This window comes from Stomoxys calcitrans, chromosome 5, assembly GCF_963082655.1.
Source record: "Stomoxys calcitrans chromosome 5, idStoCalc2.1, whole genome shotgun sequence".
Taxonomy (NCBI): domain Eukaryota; kingdom Metazoa; phylum Arthropoda; class Insecta; order Diptera; family Muscidae; genus Stomoxys; species Stomoxys calcitrans.
Genome location: NC_081556.1, coordinates 71,711,121 through 71,728,250, shown reverse-complemented (window position 1 = coordinate 71,728,250; position 17,130 = coordinate 71,711,121). Strand labels below are relative to the sequence as shown.

Here is a 17,130-nt window from a genome sequence, read left to right as displayed (position 1 = left end):
CCTACACCGCCTCCGGTGTAGGTGTAGGCCGGTCCATCCGTTATGGACCGGCACCCAAACGATGCGAATTTTGCCATCCTCTGAGAAGGCGTTAATCAACTTCTTACACTGCATGACTGTTCGTGACCTTACCGTCCTGGTTGTTATTGCCCTTATGGGCGTGGTCCTGATCGCTCCACCTATTCCAAGACAACATGTTCTCTGTACAGGGTATATGGTCCTTATGTTGCACTTTTCCTCCATAGCAGTCCACCAAACTACTAAGGCGTAAATAAGTATTGGTCTAATCACGATCTTGTAGGGCCAGTGGACTATCCTCGGATTCAGGCCCCATTTCGAGCCTACAGCTCGTCTACATAGTGCCCAACATCTGTGAGCCTCCTCAGTACAGGAGCATACTGAGAAGGCTCACAGAATGTTATACTTCCAATTCAGTTTCCTGTCCAAGATCACACCTAAGTATTTGACCTTGTCAGATATCGAAATCGTCTTATTGAGGAAACGTGGTGCGCTTAACATTGAGACCTCTGAGTCTAACCCAGTCATATGAAATTGACTGGGTTAGACCCAGCTCACCTTCGTCTTCCTTGTGAACAGGCATATTTCATTCTTTTCTGGGTTAACATTGAGACCTCTGGGTCTAACCCAGTCATATGCCATATGCAAAACCATTTCAGCCCTTCTGCCTAGCTTGTTCGGATCCCTACCCCTTAGAAGTATTATAACCTCGTTTGCCTAGCAGACGGGTTCAAATTCCTCCTCAGTCAGCATCCGTAATAGGTCATTTATGGTGGTCACCCATAGGAGAGGCGATAAAATGCCTCCCCTGTGCCACTCTCTCCTTCTTCCTTATTCTTCTTCTCCCTCATATTTATGCCATGGAACACACAATTTATCCACCTGCTCCTTAGCATATGATTTATCCAGTCTCTAAGGACCGGGTCCGACCGGTACTGGTCTAAGGTTTGGATCAGAGTGTCGGTCCGCACATTATTAAAAGCCCCCTTGATGTCAATGGATACCGCCAGTGTGTATGTTTCGGCATCGATGGATTCTTCTATTTTATGCACAACCTCGTGCAGGGCAGTCTCTACCGACCTTCCCTTGACATAGGCATGCTGCGTGTATTTGAGAAATTCGCTGGATCACCTACTCTTTATCATGGTGTCCACAATATGTTCCATGGTTTTGAGTGGAAAGGACGTAAGGCTTATGGGTCTGTAGGCCTTTGGTGACGCATAACTTGCCTTGGCGGGCTTGGGTTTAAACACCACCCTTGCATCCTGCCAGGCTTTCCGAGTATATGAAAGTCCTAGGCACGATGTGAAATTTTTGGCCAGATGAGGCGCCAGAAGTTTGAAGGAATCTTTCACCATAAATTCCGTTACTATAAATTTTCGATCAACGTCATTATTCCAAGATTCCGGTGTCTGCGTGAGTCCCTTCGTATCCTGTGGAAAATGGGTTTTCATCAAAAGCCTCAACATGTCCTCCGTTGTCTCTGCTCTCACTTCCATGTCGTCTACTAAAATTTCACTTTGGGCATGGGTTTTTGAGAGAAACGTTTTTATTTGGCGGCGTTAATAACGCTATCGACTTGTTCGCAGAAAAGCTTCCAGGAGGCACGTTTTGCAGCTCTGGTAATCTTAGTGTATTCCTTGAGCCGTGTGTAATACACATCCCAATAAACTTCCGCTTTTTTACGGCATACTCTGTTAAAAATCTGCGGACCTCTTTCCCAATATTGCGAATTTCCCCGGTCATCCAGAGATTTTCTTGGGCTGATTTCCTTTGCCGAAGAGGACAACTATCTTCAAAGGACCCCACCAGTGCAGACGTAATCCTGTTGACATTTTCGTCAAAGTGTTCTATGATTGGACAATCTAAATTATCTTGCCCAAGTTTTCTTCTGAGTAGCCTTCCGAATTTTGTCCCGTTGGTTTTCAACTTATTTCGGAAGCTTTTCGGATTCGGCGCTGGCCGTGCTATTCTAAACCTAATGTAGCGATGGTCAGAGAAAGAGTGTTCCATGGAGACCCTCCAATCCTGAACCTCATCGATAAGACTTTGTGAACATATTGTCATATCTAATACCTCCTCCCTAATCCTATTAACAAAGGTAGCGGTGTTGCCAACATTAAGTGTTATTAGGTCGTTAGTATTCAAGAACTCTGGGCTTGGCCCCGCTTATTAGTGTTGGTATTACCCCACGAAATGTGGTGAGAGTTCGCATCGCACCCTATTAGTAAGTTAAAAAAGATGGAACTGATACATCGTTTGTGAACACCTTGTCTTAAACCCTACTGAACGATGAAAGTAACCAAACTGTTGTTGAAACAATTAAAATTTATTTGACATTATTATCTCTTTGTTCTTATAATCGAATTCCAACCAATGACTTCTCTGGGTGCGTAATTGTGTTTTTTTTTTAGAGAAAATGTGTGCCTGTGTAGGTAGGTTCAGGTTTCACAACTGCGTCTAGGAATACTTTTTTTAATGCCTTTAGTAGTGAATTACGCAATTTATCTTCCTTAATAGAATTGCTATTTTCTTATGGCGACATTTGCCTGCTGATAATCTCACTCGTTGTAGCAGTGGGTGGAATTTCAAATCGAGTATTTTCAAAAATACTTTAACCCTTGCCATTGTCATTGGCACTATCATGTTAACTTTAATGGCCAATGCGGCCTTCGAACGGAAAGCAAATATTTTCGATGGTCCTCTTTGTTGGTGTGCCTCTTATCGGATTGAAATTTCGCCACTTCGACATTTGATCGTGTGCATCTCTTTCATCCTATTGAATGCGTAAATTTCAAAACTTTACTTTGGCCAAATTCTGATTTAACTTTCCAGCTGGCTGGCCCAAAGATATGGCGAAGAGATTTGCTCCATTCCTTTTTTGCCTCCCCTCATCCCACAAAAAATATTTATTGTGGCATTGAAAATGGCCCAAAAAGTTAATAGAAACAACGCTAAAGGGATGAAACTTTTGGGTATTTTTGATAAAAGCCAAAGAAAATCAATTAACAGAACATTTTCCAAAGTGAACTTTGACTTGTGACACTCTTGTTAGTATAACTTTTTCATATGCCAGAAAAACAAAAACTAGGGAGGTGATTTTAATGGCCTCACTATCTACTAAATAGCCTTGCTCCTTTGAAGCAACTGTCTAGACCCGATAATGTTTTCGACCCCCTAGGGATCATTAAACATATTAAGTTTCTTAAAATAATGAGTGTCTGTATGTGTGTGTTCGCAGTTATGAACATCACTGTTGCCATCACAATTTCAATTTGGGCCAGTGGGTGGCAATCACCTGCTTACTGCTCCTAAATGTTTTGCCAATCAGGGAGCAATTATCACATTTGTATAAATTCTCCGTTGTTGGAGAATTTGTATGAGCTGACATCTCCTGCTTTGTCAGCAAAAGTTAATAAAATCTTGACAAACTTGGGCAGGGAATTTAATTAGTGATTAGTTAGATGTACTCGGGTGGGTACTGGGTGGTGCTTGAGAAGATGAATGGCAGCTCCATATACTGTGTCACAGTTTATCTCATTTGACACAAGGATTGCTTTCACATTTTAGCGCATACTTTAATTGCAAATATCTTCGATTGTACATGCGTAGATTATAGAGGAGGCAGAAGAATAGCGTAATGGCATACTTTATTGTCAAATATATATAAACAATAACAATTTATTTAGATATAATCTGCATATAGTAAGACAATAGGAATAAAACAAGTAAACACGTGATATGTTCGGGCTGACTGAATCGTGGGAAACCACCATTAAGGGTTCTGTTAAAAATGTAAAAAAATAAACTAAGTTGAAGGGCATAATTTTACTTAAGGTTCCAAATTTCCGCAAAAACTGTGGTTCGATGGGCTTAAAACCTTTAATCGTGAGGTAGGTTTATATGCGATCTATATCATGTTATTTCACCAAGACCTACAAGTTACCTACAGTGGCACCTATCTCCTTGGAAGGAGAGAATGCTCCATTTACAGAAAGCGCAAATTCCCGTGTGTCTTGCTAGACAGGAAACTGAACTTCATGTCTGGTATTGTGTCCCCACAAAAGCGCCAACAACAAATTTACGGAACTGCTGAATCTGTTCTAGATTGTAACGGTGAAGACCACCAATACCGTTGTGCTGGAGGAGGTTGTCACTGATATGGGTTCATCGGGGATTGTTGAGGAAAATGTGTCTTGAGTCAAGATTTCTTTCAGCATTCAAAACTTTCGAATGCTGTAAAATGCAGGATCTGAGAAGCATCGCCAGTCGAGCTACAAACTCTGTTCAATGGACTGGTTCCGTGGATTGGGGAGAAATACTCTGTCTGTACCATATTTTCATATACACCTTTGGGATTATTAGCGTGTCATATTTTCTATGGCTTTTCTATGCAAAAAGCGCAAAAGCCGTTACACTCAAAAGCCAAAGATTTTCGCTCAATTGGTATTTCATCCATGCTAAATACTTACGAAAGGTTGGTTTGTTTGGGCTACGATTTCTAGAGACAACAGCACGCCTACAGGTAAAGTAAGTATAAGTATATATACAATAGTACCACTTCTTGACATTCAAGGTGCCTTCAGAAATGCAAAACAGAAGTCATTTATGAAGTAGCTGTAAACTTTAGGCACTCAACTAGTTTTTCTTTACATATTATTTAAGGTCATGTTTTTGTATATGTATATTCTTTATAATTTTAAAATAGATTGTGCATATTGAAAAGAATGCCATGTTCAATTTAACGTTGCAACATAATCTTAAATTTCTACCAATTAAAAGCGGATCTAAGTTGGTAATTCAAACCCTTCCAGAGAATATTTTGATTTATTTCGATGTTGTGAGGCATAATTTTATAAAACACCTACCATGTTGCTCTAATGAGTTTGATCATTGGATTGGATCATTGGATCATTGGTCGATCTAGCAATGGCCATCCGTCCGTCTGTCTGTCGAAAGCACGCAAACTTTCAAAGGAGTAAAGCTAGGCGCCTGAAATAGCTGCCATATAAACCGATCTGGGATCTTGACTTCTTGAGCTTCTAGAGGGCCCAGATCTCTTCCGATTTGGCAGAAATTTGTTACAACGACTTCTCTCATGACCTTCAACGTACGTGTCTAATATGGTCTGAATCGATCAACAGTTTGATACAGCTCCCATAAAAACCGATCTCCCGATTTTGCTTCTTGAGCCCCTACAAGGCGCCGAAAGGACTGAAATATTCCACAATAACTTCTACAATGTTAGCATTCAATTCATTTATGGTCCGAATCGGACTATCTTATTCAATATTCTTTGTTTGCCTAAAAAGAGATTCCGCTTAAAGAACTCGACCATGGTATAGAAGATTCGGTCGAACTTAGCACGCTTTTACTTGTTGTATTTTATAATTGTCAATTTCCAAGTTTACAATCCGCACTCGACCGAGCTGCTCAACAGGAATAAATTTTGTGTGTGAAATTGCCTACGGCAGTGGCGAGCACATCATTACAAATATTTGTTGCTAAAAGGTGGTTTACAATTAACGACGTTAGTTACATCCTATAATGCTATGTTCACGTCTAACGTTCGATATGTTGAAGCAAAACGTTACGAAGTAACAATTAAACAAAAACTTTTTAATAAAAGAATTTTGTTTCTCGCAAAAATGTCTCAAACGTTTTATTTTTTAATTGTGGAAGGAAAGGTTGTAAAAGTGGTCGCTGATGACGTGACTATGGCGGTTTCAACAGCGAAATGGGCCATCTTAAGTGGTATAGGCATAAATCCGTCTAAGACAGAAGTTGTTATTTTCAGCAGGAGATACAAGTTACCTAGACACGCAAAAAAATAATTCGTTTCACATAAAATACATTTTCGGCAAGTACACTTCTTTTGTGAAAAACGTTTGACTTTGTTTACGATAAAAGTACATATTTTTTGATATAAATTCTTGCAAGTATTTGTGCCAAATTAAAGAAAGTTGTCTGGAAACTTTCTGTCTAAATATTCATAGGACACTGGTTCAAATCCAGTTCGAAGGACAATGAAGACAGTTGTTTGGAAACTTTCTGTCTAAATAAAACTTTTCCTGGCAGAAAGCGGAAGGACACTTTTAAAGCGCCAGGGCGGTGAAAAGATGTGTAGAATATAGAAATCAATTATAAATACTAACGACCACTGTAGGAAATGATTGTCTTTGACGTAGATAGGAAGAGAGAAAAAAAAGACAAGTAAAGTTTGAGACGAGTAAATTCATTGTCACCTTCCTTTGATGTTATTTGCTCAGTGGTAGTTTAGAGACCGAGTCGAGTAAAGTTAAAAGGATCTCAAAAATTGCAGACAATAATGCCAAGTTACAATATTTAAAGAGATGCGAAGTTTCGTTTTTAAAGTTACATTTTTATTTATTTTCAACAAAGTTCAACACAAATATTTTTTTTTTAACCTGAAAGTAGCTTCGTTCTTGATATATATAACATGTTATTCGGGGTTTCAACTAGTTTTTATACCCACCACCGTAGGATAAGGGGTACATTTGTTTAGTCATTCCGTTTGCAACACATCGAAATATCAATTTCCGACCCTACTAAGTATATATATATATCTCGGATCCTCGTAAAATTCTAAGACGATTTAGCGATGTCCGCGTAATCACTCTTCAGGCTTCAAAAATTGAGATATTGAGTTGAAATTTGGCACTGATACGTCTTTTTGATGCACGCTGGTTAAGTTCTTGAACGGGTCAAATCGGACCATATTTGAATATAGCTGCTATATAGACTGATTTTCCGGTAATGGGTCTAATGCCCATAAATGCTTTATTTTTCATCCGATTTTGCTTGAAACAGTGAGTAGTTTTACGCCTCACGACATCTGACTCAAATATGGTCCACATCGGACTATATTTAGATATAGCTGTCATATATACCGATCTGTCGATAAAGGGTCTGAAGCCCATAAGAGCTTTATTTATTATATGGATCAAATCGGATTATATATTGAGGTATAGCTGCCATTTAGATCGATCCCCAGACAAAGGGTATAAAGCCCATAAAAGCTTTATTTTTTAACCGATTTCGCTGAGTAGTTTAACGCCTCCTAACATAGGACCCAAATATGGTTCAGATCGGACTATATTTAGATATGGCTGTCATATAGACCGATCTCCCGATTAAGGGTCTGAATCCCATAAAAGCATTATTTTTTAACCGATTTCGCTGAAATTTGAAACAGTAAGTAGTTTTGCACCTCCTAACATAGGACCCAAACAAGGTTTATATCGGACTATATTTAGATATAGCTGCCATATAGGCCGGTCTCCCGATTAAGGCTCTGAAGCTCATTAAAGCTTTATTTATTATCCGATTTCGCTGAAATTTAAAACAAAGGGTTATCTTAAACCTCCTGATATCTGACCTAAATATGGATCATCTCGCACTATATTTAGGTATAGCTGCCATGTAGACCGATCTCCTTATAAAGTGTCTGAAGCCCATAAAAACTTTATTTTTTAACCGAGTTCGCTGAAATTCGAAACATTCCGAAACCTCCTGGTTTTTGACCTAAATATGGATCATCTCGGACTATATTTAGATATAGCTGCCATATAGATTGATCTCCTGATAAGGGGTCTAAAGTCCATAAAAGCTTTATTTTTTAACCGATTTCGTTAAAATTTTAACCATTGAGTAGTTTTACGCATTCTAACATAGGACCCAAATGTGGTTCAGATCGGACTATGTCTAGATATAGCTGCCATACAGACCGATAACCCGACAAAGGGCCTGAAGCGAATAAATGCTTTTTTTTATCTGATTTCGCTGAAATTTGAAACATTAAGTAGTTTTAGGCCACCTGCCATACGACCCAAATATGGTAATGATCGGACTGTATTAAAATATAGCTGTCATAGAGACCGATGTACTGAAATTTGAAACATTAAGTAGTTTTAGGCCACCTGCCATACGACCCAAATATGGTAATGATCGGACTGTATTTAAATATAGCTGTCATAGAGACCGATGTGCCGATTAAGGGTCTGAAGCTCATAAAAGCTTTATTTATTACCAGATTTTGTTGAAATTTGAAATAAAAAATTGAACAATGACTTATACTTATTAGACCACTCAATATCCGTGTCGAATTTGGGTACATAACTTATCAAATTTTCACCGGATTGTGACGAAAGGGGTATCCAAAGTTCGGCCCGGACGAACTTAATGCCTTTTTACTTGTTCTTTATTTATAAATTAAATTAACGTCTTGCATATATACATGGATGTTCTTCCATTACACCATAGCCCATCCTTATACCTAATTTCGTCATTCAGAAACTTCATCGTGTTCAGCGCAGAAGCTTATTTTTGGCTTAATGGGTAGGTAAATAACCAGAATTGTCGATTTTGGAGTGAGATCAGCCAGAAGCTTTGCAAGAGCTACAAATGAATCTAGAAAAAGTCAGAGTTTGGTGCGGGTAATGGACTGGTGGCTTCATTAGACCATACTTCTTTAAAGACGATGCGAATTGTAATATAACTGTGAATGGTGAGCGCTACCGTGAGATGATGTCCAACTTTTTTTTTTGCCCAAATTGCATGAGCTTGACTTGCATGATTTCAACAAGATTCTGCCACATGCCACACAGCACGCGTAACAATGGAGTTATTGAAGGGCGAGATCGGTGAAATTTTTATTTCACGTTCGGAACCGGTCAATTGGCCGCCCAGATCGTGCGCTTTAACGCTTTAGACTATATGGGACTATGTTAAAGCTAATGTCTATACAGACAAGCCCACTTCAATTGACGTATTAGAAGACAAGATTGAAGCATTATTTCGTCAGATTCCGCCCGAAATGTTGGAAAAAGTATGCCAAAATTGGACTAAGTGGATGGACTATTTGAGGCGCAGTCACGGTCAACATTAAATTAAATTATATGGATCGTACTATCGATTCAAATAAAGATATCGTGCATTTTTTTTGAAAAACTTTCCTATAGCTCTTAAAAATCATCTTTTATTACTATCTGCTGTATTACACACTATTGCAATTACTTGCAAGCCCATTGTCCTGCTTGGGGTTATTTTCTTGTATACCTACACAGTCATGTGCAATAATATGAGTTATTTTGAACATCACTGGTCTATACGCTTAAATACTCACCATTTCTCTCAAGTATGAGAAATACAAGCAAATAACTATTGGTCCAAGTAATGAATAATTGTTTGCGACTATCGAAACACTTTTTCTATTATAGAGTTTTTGGTTTTACAACAAAAGAAAAGTTTTTTTACTGTAGGAGAATCTGCTAAATGGTTTAAAATAAACAATGCTAGTTACGTTTAATGACGAACGTTTAATATATTGAAGCGAAACTTTACACAGTTACAACAAAAGAAAGGCTTCGTAATACATGTCTTCTTGGAAGGAGAGAAAGTTTGATTTACTGAAGGCGCATAATAACTGGGTGTTTTATAGGACAGACAATTCAAATTCAACATTTTGGAAAGGAAAATAATCTCTTTCCTTATATACCAGCATGACTGCAACTAGCAATAGTGGGGCGTCATATAGTGGGTGCATACTGCAATTGTCAGACCAATAAAGCTGTATGGAACTGTGGTGTGGTCCACCTACTGATCAATACTCAGCCAAAGAATGTTTTGTTTCTGCATCACAGCCGCCATCTACGTGTGCCTGTCCATCTGTTTGCCTAGTTCGGTTTGTTATGAACTTAATAGGCCCTTTATGTCTTTTATGTTTATGTCTTTTCCTTATTACCTGATTAGTATCTTAGCTTACAGATGAAATAAGAATCTTTTTCGACTTTAACACAAAAATCTATACATTTCTGTATAATTTTTTGACAAATCAATTATTTTCTATTATCTACAGATCATATTACACACGCCGAAAATTTCGTCCTATTTATGCCAAAGTTATGAATAGTTATGCCAATGCACACCGAAAGTCATCGACATACCAACGATATGCTGGAGCAAATTCATTAAGTCTCGTGACTGGACTGTTACCCTTCACATCGGAAATGGCCCTCTTTGAATTTCCGTTCAATGAACTTTTGGTAAGTTGACTACGTCTTGGGATTATCAAGCTAATCGGAAGTAAAAAATGCAAAGTGACATTTACCTACTCAAGAGCCACACAAGCACATATATTGATTAACAAATGACTATCTCTACAGATTTGGGCTGTCCTAACAAAACGTCAACAAATGGCGCTGCTTATGTGGACGCATGGCGAGGAAGCATTGGCAAAATCCTTAGTGGCCTGTAAACTGTACAAAGCAATGGCTCATGAAGCGGCGGAAGATGATCTAGATACGGAAATTTATGAGGAATTGAGATCTTATGCAAAGGAATTTGAAAGCAAAGGTTAGTACAACTTTACTATTAAACACTGGAGATTTTCTTGTCTTCAAAATATTTAAATAATCTCACAAGGCTTGTACGTATGTATATGTAATTGAGTGTTAAACGAGATCGCAAATCATAATTCTGATTCATATCATTCCTGGATATTCAGACATAAAACTACATATATCTAAAGTCTCGCTTCATCCACATACTGCCGCCCTAGAAACATTTAACCCTCCGATGAGTGACAGTTCTGAACTTCACGGCCGTGTGAAAAGGTCCCTACGGACCTTTTTTGTAAATCATGATTTTTTTGAATTTTTGTTTTGTTTTTATTGTTTATAACGAAATTATACATACAAAAATAATTTTTTAATTTTTTTTTTTTCATGAATTTTCTTAAGACTTAAAAAAAATTTAAAAATTATTGTGTTCTTCTTGTTTCCTGCCCTGTGCGCAAGTGTTGCAGCGATGTAAAAGTGTGCTATGTTCTCCGCAAACAGCGTTGCCGCAGCCGAAGCAGGGCATACTGCAGCGTTTTCCGCTGCCGCCCGTACTCAGAACGGCAAATCCTACATGACGGTCTACTTGACCTAGCCGCAAACGACGGTACATTGCCTTCAATCGGTCTTGATAATACCTGAAATGAAAAGAAAAATAAAAAACAAATAAATATATATTCTATTCTTGAATTTGAATTTGACATCGAATGCTTCCATCGCATTGCGTATCCTTGGAGAGGAGGTTATATGGTTGTTCAGGGCACGTTCTTTGATATTTTGTGTGGCCAATTGTTTCGTTAGCAGTAACAAGAACGACCGCCGTCTGTCACTCCTTTTTATAGGCTTCATTTCGTTGTAAATCGTAAAAGCAGCCAATGCAGCGACGTCCAGCATATTATAAAACATGACCAACGGACATCGTTGTGTTGCTCTTTTGCAGCTGTAAGTGCCTAGCATTTGATCCATGGTATCAACGCCGCATTTGTTGGCGTTGTAATCTAATATGGCATAGGGCTTCCGCTTCTCGGTTTGCTCGTCAACGAGGCAGATGTAGTCCCCCTCTTTGAACCCAAATAATGTACTATTGATGGTGCGCTTCGGGTTCTTCTTGAACTCCTGTGGAATGAATGTTTTGTTGTAGCGCACTGTACCGACATATGCGGTCTTCCTCTTCAACAAAATACGCGCCAAGTCAAGAGTGGTAAAGAAATTATCCGCGTATATAGTACGGCCAGCATCTAAATATTTTTCTACAAGATCCAGCACTACGTTCTGCCCTTGGTTTATCTCCCGTTGTTGGTTTGGCAATTTTCCAGAATATATTCCCTTCACAGGATAATAATTCTGTGAGTCGCATAACCACCATACTTTCAAACCACACTTAGCTGGCTTTGACGGAATATATTGTGTGAAGCGGGTGCGGCCTCTGTAAGGGAACAACTGCTCATCAACTGTTAGTGCTTCATGAGGAGTGTAAGCTGCTGCCAAGTTATGTTGCAACATTTCCCAAATGTCGTCAATAGCCGCAGTTCTGCTGTTGGTGAGTCGCTGTTGTCGAGTGTTTCCATTGTCGAATCGAATAAACTGCTTTATACACATGAAGCGATCGTACGACAACGTAGCTTTGTATATTGGGCAACGCGTCGCATCCCATAGCTGGTTCATGGTTTGATCTTGTGAGTCCAGCATACAAAAGAATAGCTACAAAGGCGTCAAACTCTTTCACTGTCACTGGCTTCCACTCCTTTTTCTTCGTGGGATTCGCCAAATTCCATGCAGCTGTAACCTCCCTGCCTTTACGATTTGTTTCACGTAGCACTAAGTGTATAATTTCCTCTGTCATGATTGAACGCATTATTGTATAGGGGTCGTGTTTATTTCCTGTTGGTCCTGGTTTCTTTCTTCTGAAGTCGACCACGTTATGATAACGAGTGCGTGATGTTGGTGGTGCTTTTTTACTCCATTGGGTACCATCTTTACCAATATAGTAACTTTCATTAGTTTCTTGTCCATCATTTTCTTCCTCTGTATTTTTGTTCTTCGAAATTCGAATGTGTATTTTTGTTCTTAGAATTTTTGTTTTTATCATCATCCCTAATGTCTTTGAGTTTAGGTCCTTGCGTTCAGAACAAGTAAATTATGTGTTGAAACAATAAAAAAATTATAATGATGCACAAAAACATGCATTTATTAGTGAAATTCAGTACAGGGTCCATACGGACCTATTCACACGTCCGCGTACTATTCTCACTAAAACCTTAATAACTCCTAAAGTAATGATCCGATCGGCTTGATTTTTTTTCCAAAAGATGCGCAACAAAATACTCTTGGAATACAGAGTAACTTTGGGGGTGGGTTGTAGTGGCCGAAGTAGCAGTAATTTCAGTTTGAAAAAGCAAAAAGGTCCCTAGGGACCTTCTCACTCATCGGAGGGTTAAGGATTTCCTTTTTCTGTCCGTCTGCCTTCTGTATTCATGAAACTATTCATCTAAAACTTGAGACAAATCATTTTTCATATCATCACAAAAGTGGCGCTAAGTAATGAAACCCTGTACTGTGCATTTATTTTTAAGGAAGAAAGATCGACCTATTGATATGTATACGAATGGACTCAGAATCGCTTTCTCTCTCGATTGTGCTATGTTCGTCGATCCGTCTGTCCATATTAATTTGTGTACAAGGTACAGGCCGCAGTTTTCATCCGATCATGTTAAAATTTGGAACTGGCAATTTTTTGGCATAGGGACGAAGCCTTTTGAAACCGGAAAAAATCGGTTTAGATTTGGATATAGCTCCCATGTATTTTTGCCGATTTCGACTTATCTTTCACTAATGAGGTCAATTGTCAACTGAAATTTTGCACGAAGGATTTTCTCATGATTCTCGACATAAGTGGTGATTTAAATATAAATCGGTTCAGATTTAGTTATAGCTTCCATATTAATGTACTGCTCGGTTTTCACAGCTACAGTCATTGTAGAGGAGTTTACACAACTTCCACTAAGGAACATGGGATACTTCACTCACATCAATGAGTGCAGTCCGATTAAAGTTTTTTAATCTCATTTATAAGGGACCTCCTTTTTTAATCCCGATTCCACGTTTCATTCAAAACAAGTGAAGCGTGCTAAGTTCGGCCGGGCCGAATCTTATATACCCTCCACCATGAATCGCATTTGTAGAGCTCTCTTCCCGGTAACTCTTTTTAGGCAAACAAAGGATAAAAGAAAACAATTGCTATATTATTGTAGCAATATCAAGTTATTGTTAATTTCGGACCATAATTGAATTGCATATTGGAGACCATAGTAGAAGTTATTGTGTAAAATTTCAGCCAGATCTAATAAGAATTACGCCCCTTAGGGGCTGAAGAACTAAAATAGAGGGATCGGTTTATAGGGAAGCCGTATCAGACCATATTCGACACGTATGTTAAAGGTCATGGGAGAAGCCATTGTACAAAATTTCAGCCAAATCGGATAATAATTGCGCACTTTAGAGGCTCAAGAAGTCAAGATCCCAGATCGGTTTATAAGGCAGCTATATCAGGTTAAAGACCGATTTGAACCATACTTAGCACAGTTGTTAGAAGTCATAACAAAACACGTCATGCACAGCTTCAGCAAAATCGGATATGAATTGCTTCCTGTAGAGGCTCAAGAAGTCAAGACCCTGGATCGGTTGTTTTGGCAGATATACCACGACATGGACCGATTTCAACCATATTGGGTACAATTGTTGAAAGTCATAACAAAACACCTTATGCAAAATTTCAGCTAAATCGGATAATAATTGTGCCCTCTTGTGGCTCAAGAAGTCAAGACCCCATATCGGTTTATATGGCAGCTATATCAGGTTATGGACCGATTTGAACTATTCTTAGCACAGTTGTTGGATGTCATAGCGAAACACAGCCAAATCGGATAGGAATTGCGCCTTCTAGTGGCTCTAGAAGTTAGGCAGCGGTTTATATGGCAGCTATATCAAAACATGGACTGATATGGCCCATTTACAATCCCAACCGACCTCCACTAATAAGAAGTATTTATGCAAAATTTCAAGCGGCAAGCTTTACTCCTTCGAAAGTTAGCGTGCTTTCGATAGATAGACGAACGAACGGACGTGGCTAGTTCGACTTAAAACGTCATGACGATCAAAACATAATGACGAAATTAGTATACTCCCATCCTATGGTGGAGGGTATAAAAACTGGTGTTGATATATGAACATTTATCTGATAACAGCTGTATGTTGATTCACTTTTATGAACGAATGAGGTAATTTCGTCAACGCTGTCCTTGATTTTTCTATTGGTGTACTTGCTATACCCACTACCATGGGATGAAGGTATACCAATCTAGTCATTACGTTTGTAACACTTCGAAAGATTGATCTGCGACCATATAAAGTGCAAATATATATGATCGTCTTGATATTCTTAGTCGATCTAGCAACATCCGTCCGTCCCTTCGTCTTTTAAAATCACGATAGCAGTTGGACAAATAAAGATATCCGCTTAAAATTTTGCACCGTATTTTTTCATATTAATGTAGGTCATAGGTAGGATTTTGCATTTCCCGTCTTTTTAAAATCTCGAGAAAAAGAGAATACAAATTTTTAATTTCCCGGGGTTCCCAGGAATTCTTGAGAATTTTTGTTTTTATATTTCCATAAAACTATTCGGGTTAAAGTATACATTCAAAGTTTTAACTTCAAAAATAAGAATTCTTGAATTTTCTAACGAATTTTTTGACGATTCGTTATCGGATTTAATATATGGACATAGACGATATTAAAAACAATAAACGACTATCTTATATATGAAAATCAATTTGTTTTTGTTTGTAGGTCTGTTTGTGTTCCTTATAGACTCAGAAACGGCTGAACCGTTTTTCTTGAAATTTTCACTGATGGTGCATAATGATCCCGTGGTGAAGATGAGGTACACAATTTTTTGATATATGAAGAGGGAGCGGATCCTTCAACTTACCTTAATTTTCAGAAACGCCAGATTTCTGAGATGAGTGGTGCGATTTAAGCGAAATTTTGTGTGATCTCTTATAATAACCTACAAACAAAAATTTGGTATCCAAATTTCTGATGGTGAGCCCCCCACACCAAAACCTACCAAATAAGGACAATATGGGACTCAAAGGAAAGGTATTTAAGATTAGAAAACGTATCTGGTGTCCAATTGTCAGACCAAGTGTTTGCGGGATCATCCCAACCCCCAAATCGAACATATTTACCGACCATGGCAATATGGGACTCAAATGAAAGGTATTTAAGATTGCAAAACTTATCTGGTGTCCAATTGTCAGACCAAGTGTTTGCGGGATCACCCCAGACCCCAAATCGAACATATTTACCGACCATGGCAATATGGGACTCAAATGAAAGGTATTTGCGAAAAATAAATTCGAATTCCGCCCCACCCCCATGTTTGCCGACTATGGAAAAATGGAGCTCAAATGAAGGATATTCGGGAGTAGACCATGAATCTAACATCAACATTCGGGACCAACTGTCTACGGGACGTCCCACCACCATAACAACCACCAAGTAGGACGTATTTGCTCACCAAGACAATTTGGGTCTTCAAATCTGTGGAACTCGATATTCTTAGTTTTTGGGCCCATACCCCAAACCGGACATATTTGCTGGCTTTTTCAATAAGATGATTAAGTGAATGGTATTTGAGATTAGAAAAAGAATTTGATATCCAATTTTGAGGCCAATGGTAAGATGGGGTTGAAATAAATGTTAATAGAGCACGTTGCGGATATATTTTCAGTGCTTAGTGATTGGGGGAGCACCCCACTCCCTAAAACACCCCTAAATCGGCAAATCATTTCCACTTCATTATACAGCCAGTTCCGGCTGAATTACATGAAATTCAGCTTACTAATCTAAAATACCAGAAATATAGAAGCTTAATGGGGCAATATAATATCCATAATTGAAAATTATGACTGTTTGTAAAAATGTTATAGAGGTTATAGATCGATTTAGACCGTACTTAACACAGTTGTTGGAGGTCTCAACGGAACACCACGTGCAATATTTCAGCCAAATCCGACAAAAATTTCGGCTTGTAATAGCTCAAGATTTTATATCGGGAGATGGGTTTATATGAGAGCTATATCAGGTTGTAGACTGATTTGGACCGTACTTAGCACAGTTGTTTGAAGTCATAACATAACATGCAAAACTTCAGTCAAATCGAACAAAAATTGCGGCTTGTAAGGGCTCAAGAAGTCATATCGGGAGATCGGTTTGTATCGGAGCTATATCAGGTTATAGACCTATTTGGACCTTACTTGGCACAGTTGTTGAAAGTCATAACAGACCACTACATGCAAAATTTCAGAAAAATCGTCCGTCTGTCGAAATTACGATAGAGGTCGAACGCGTAAAACTAGCCACTTGAAATTTTGCACAGATACTTTATATTAACGTAGGTCGTTGGGGATTGCAAATGAGTCATATCGGTTCAGATTTAGATATAGCTTCCATATAAATCAATCTTCTGATTTGACATATTGAGCCGCTGGAAGGCGCGAATACTGTCTTATTTGGCTGTAGTTTGTATGGCCCGATCGGTATACTACCTCATATAGCTCCCATATAAACCGACCGCCCGATTAGTTTTCTTCGGCCTCAGGAAGCTTTAATTGTTGCCTGATTTGGCAGAAATTTTGTACGAAAAATATACATGGGCCTTCAACTCAATTCATTTATATAAATTTTAATT

General features: G+C 38.6%; 1 protein-coding gene across 16 annotated transcripts in view; it reads left to right on the top strand.

The window, feature by feature from the left end:
• LOC106088760 (transient receptor potential cation channel trpm) overlaps positions 1-17,130 on the top strand; it is a 572,136-nt gene that overhangs the window by 473,445 nt on the left and 81,561 nt on the right. For all 16 annotated transcript variants that reach the window (XM_059369571.1, XM_059369569.1, XM_059369573.1 and 13 more), the window contains 2 exons: positions 9,896-10,082; positions 10,203-10,392. In XM_059369571.1, coding sequence (XP_059225554.1) covers positions 9,896-10,082; positions 10,203-10,392 — 377 coding nt within the window. The remainder of the gene's footprint in view (positions 1-9,895; positions 10,083-10,202; positions 10,393-17,130) is intronic.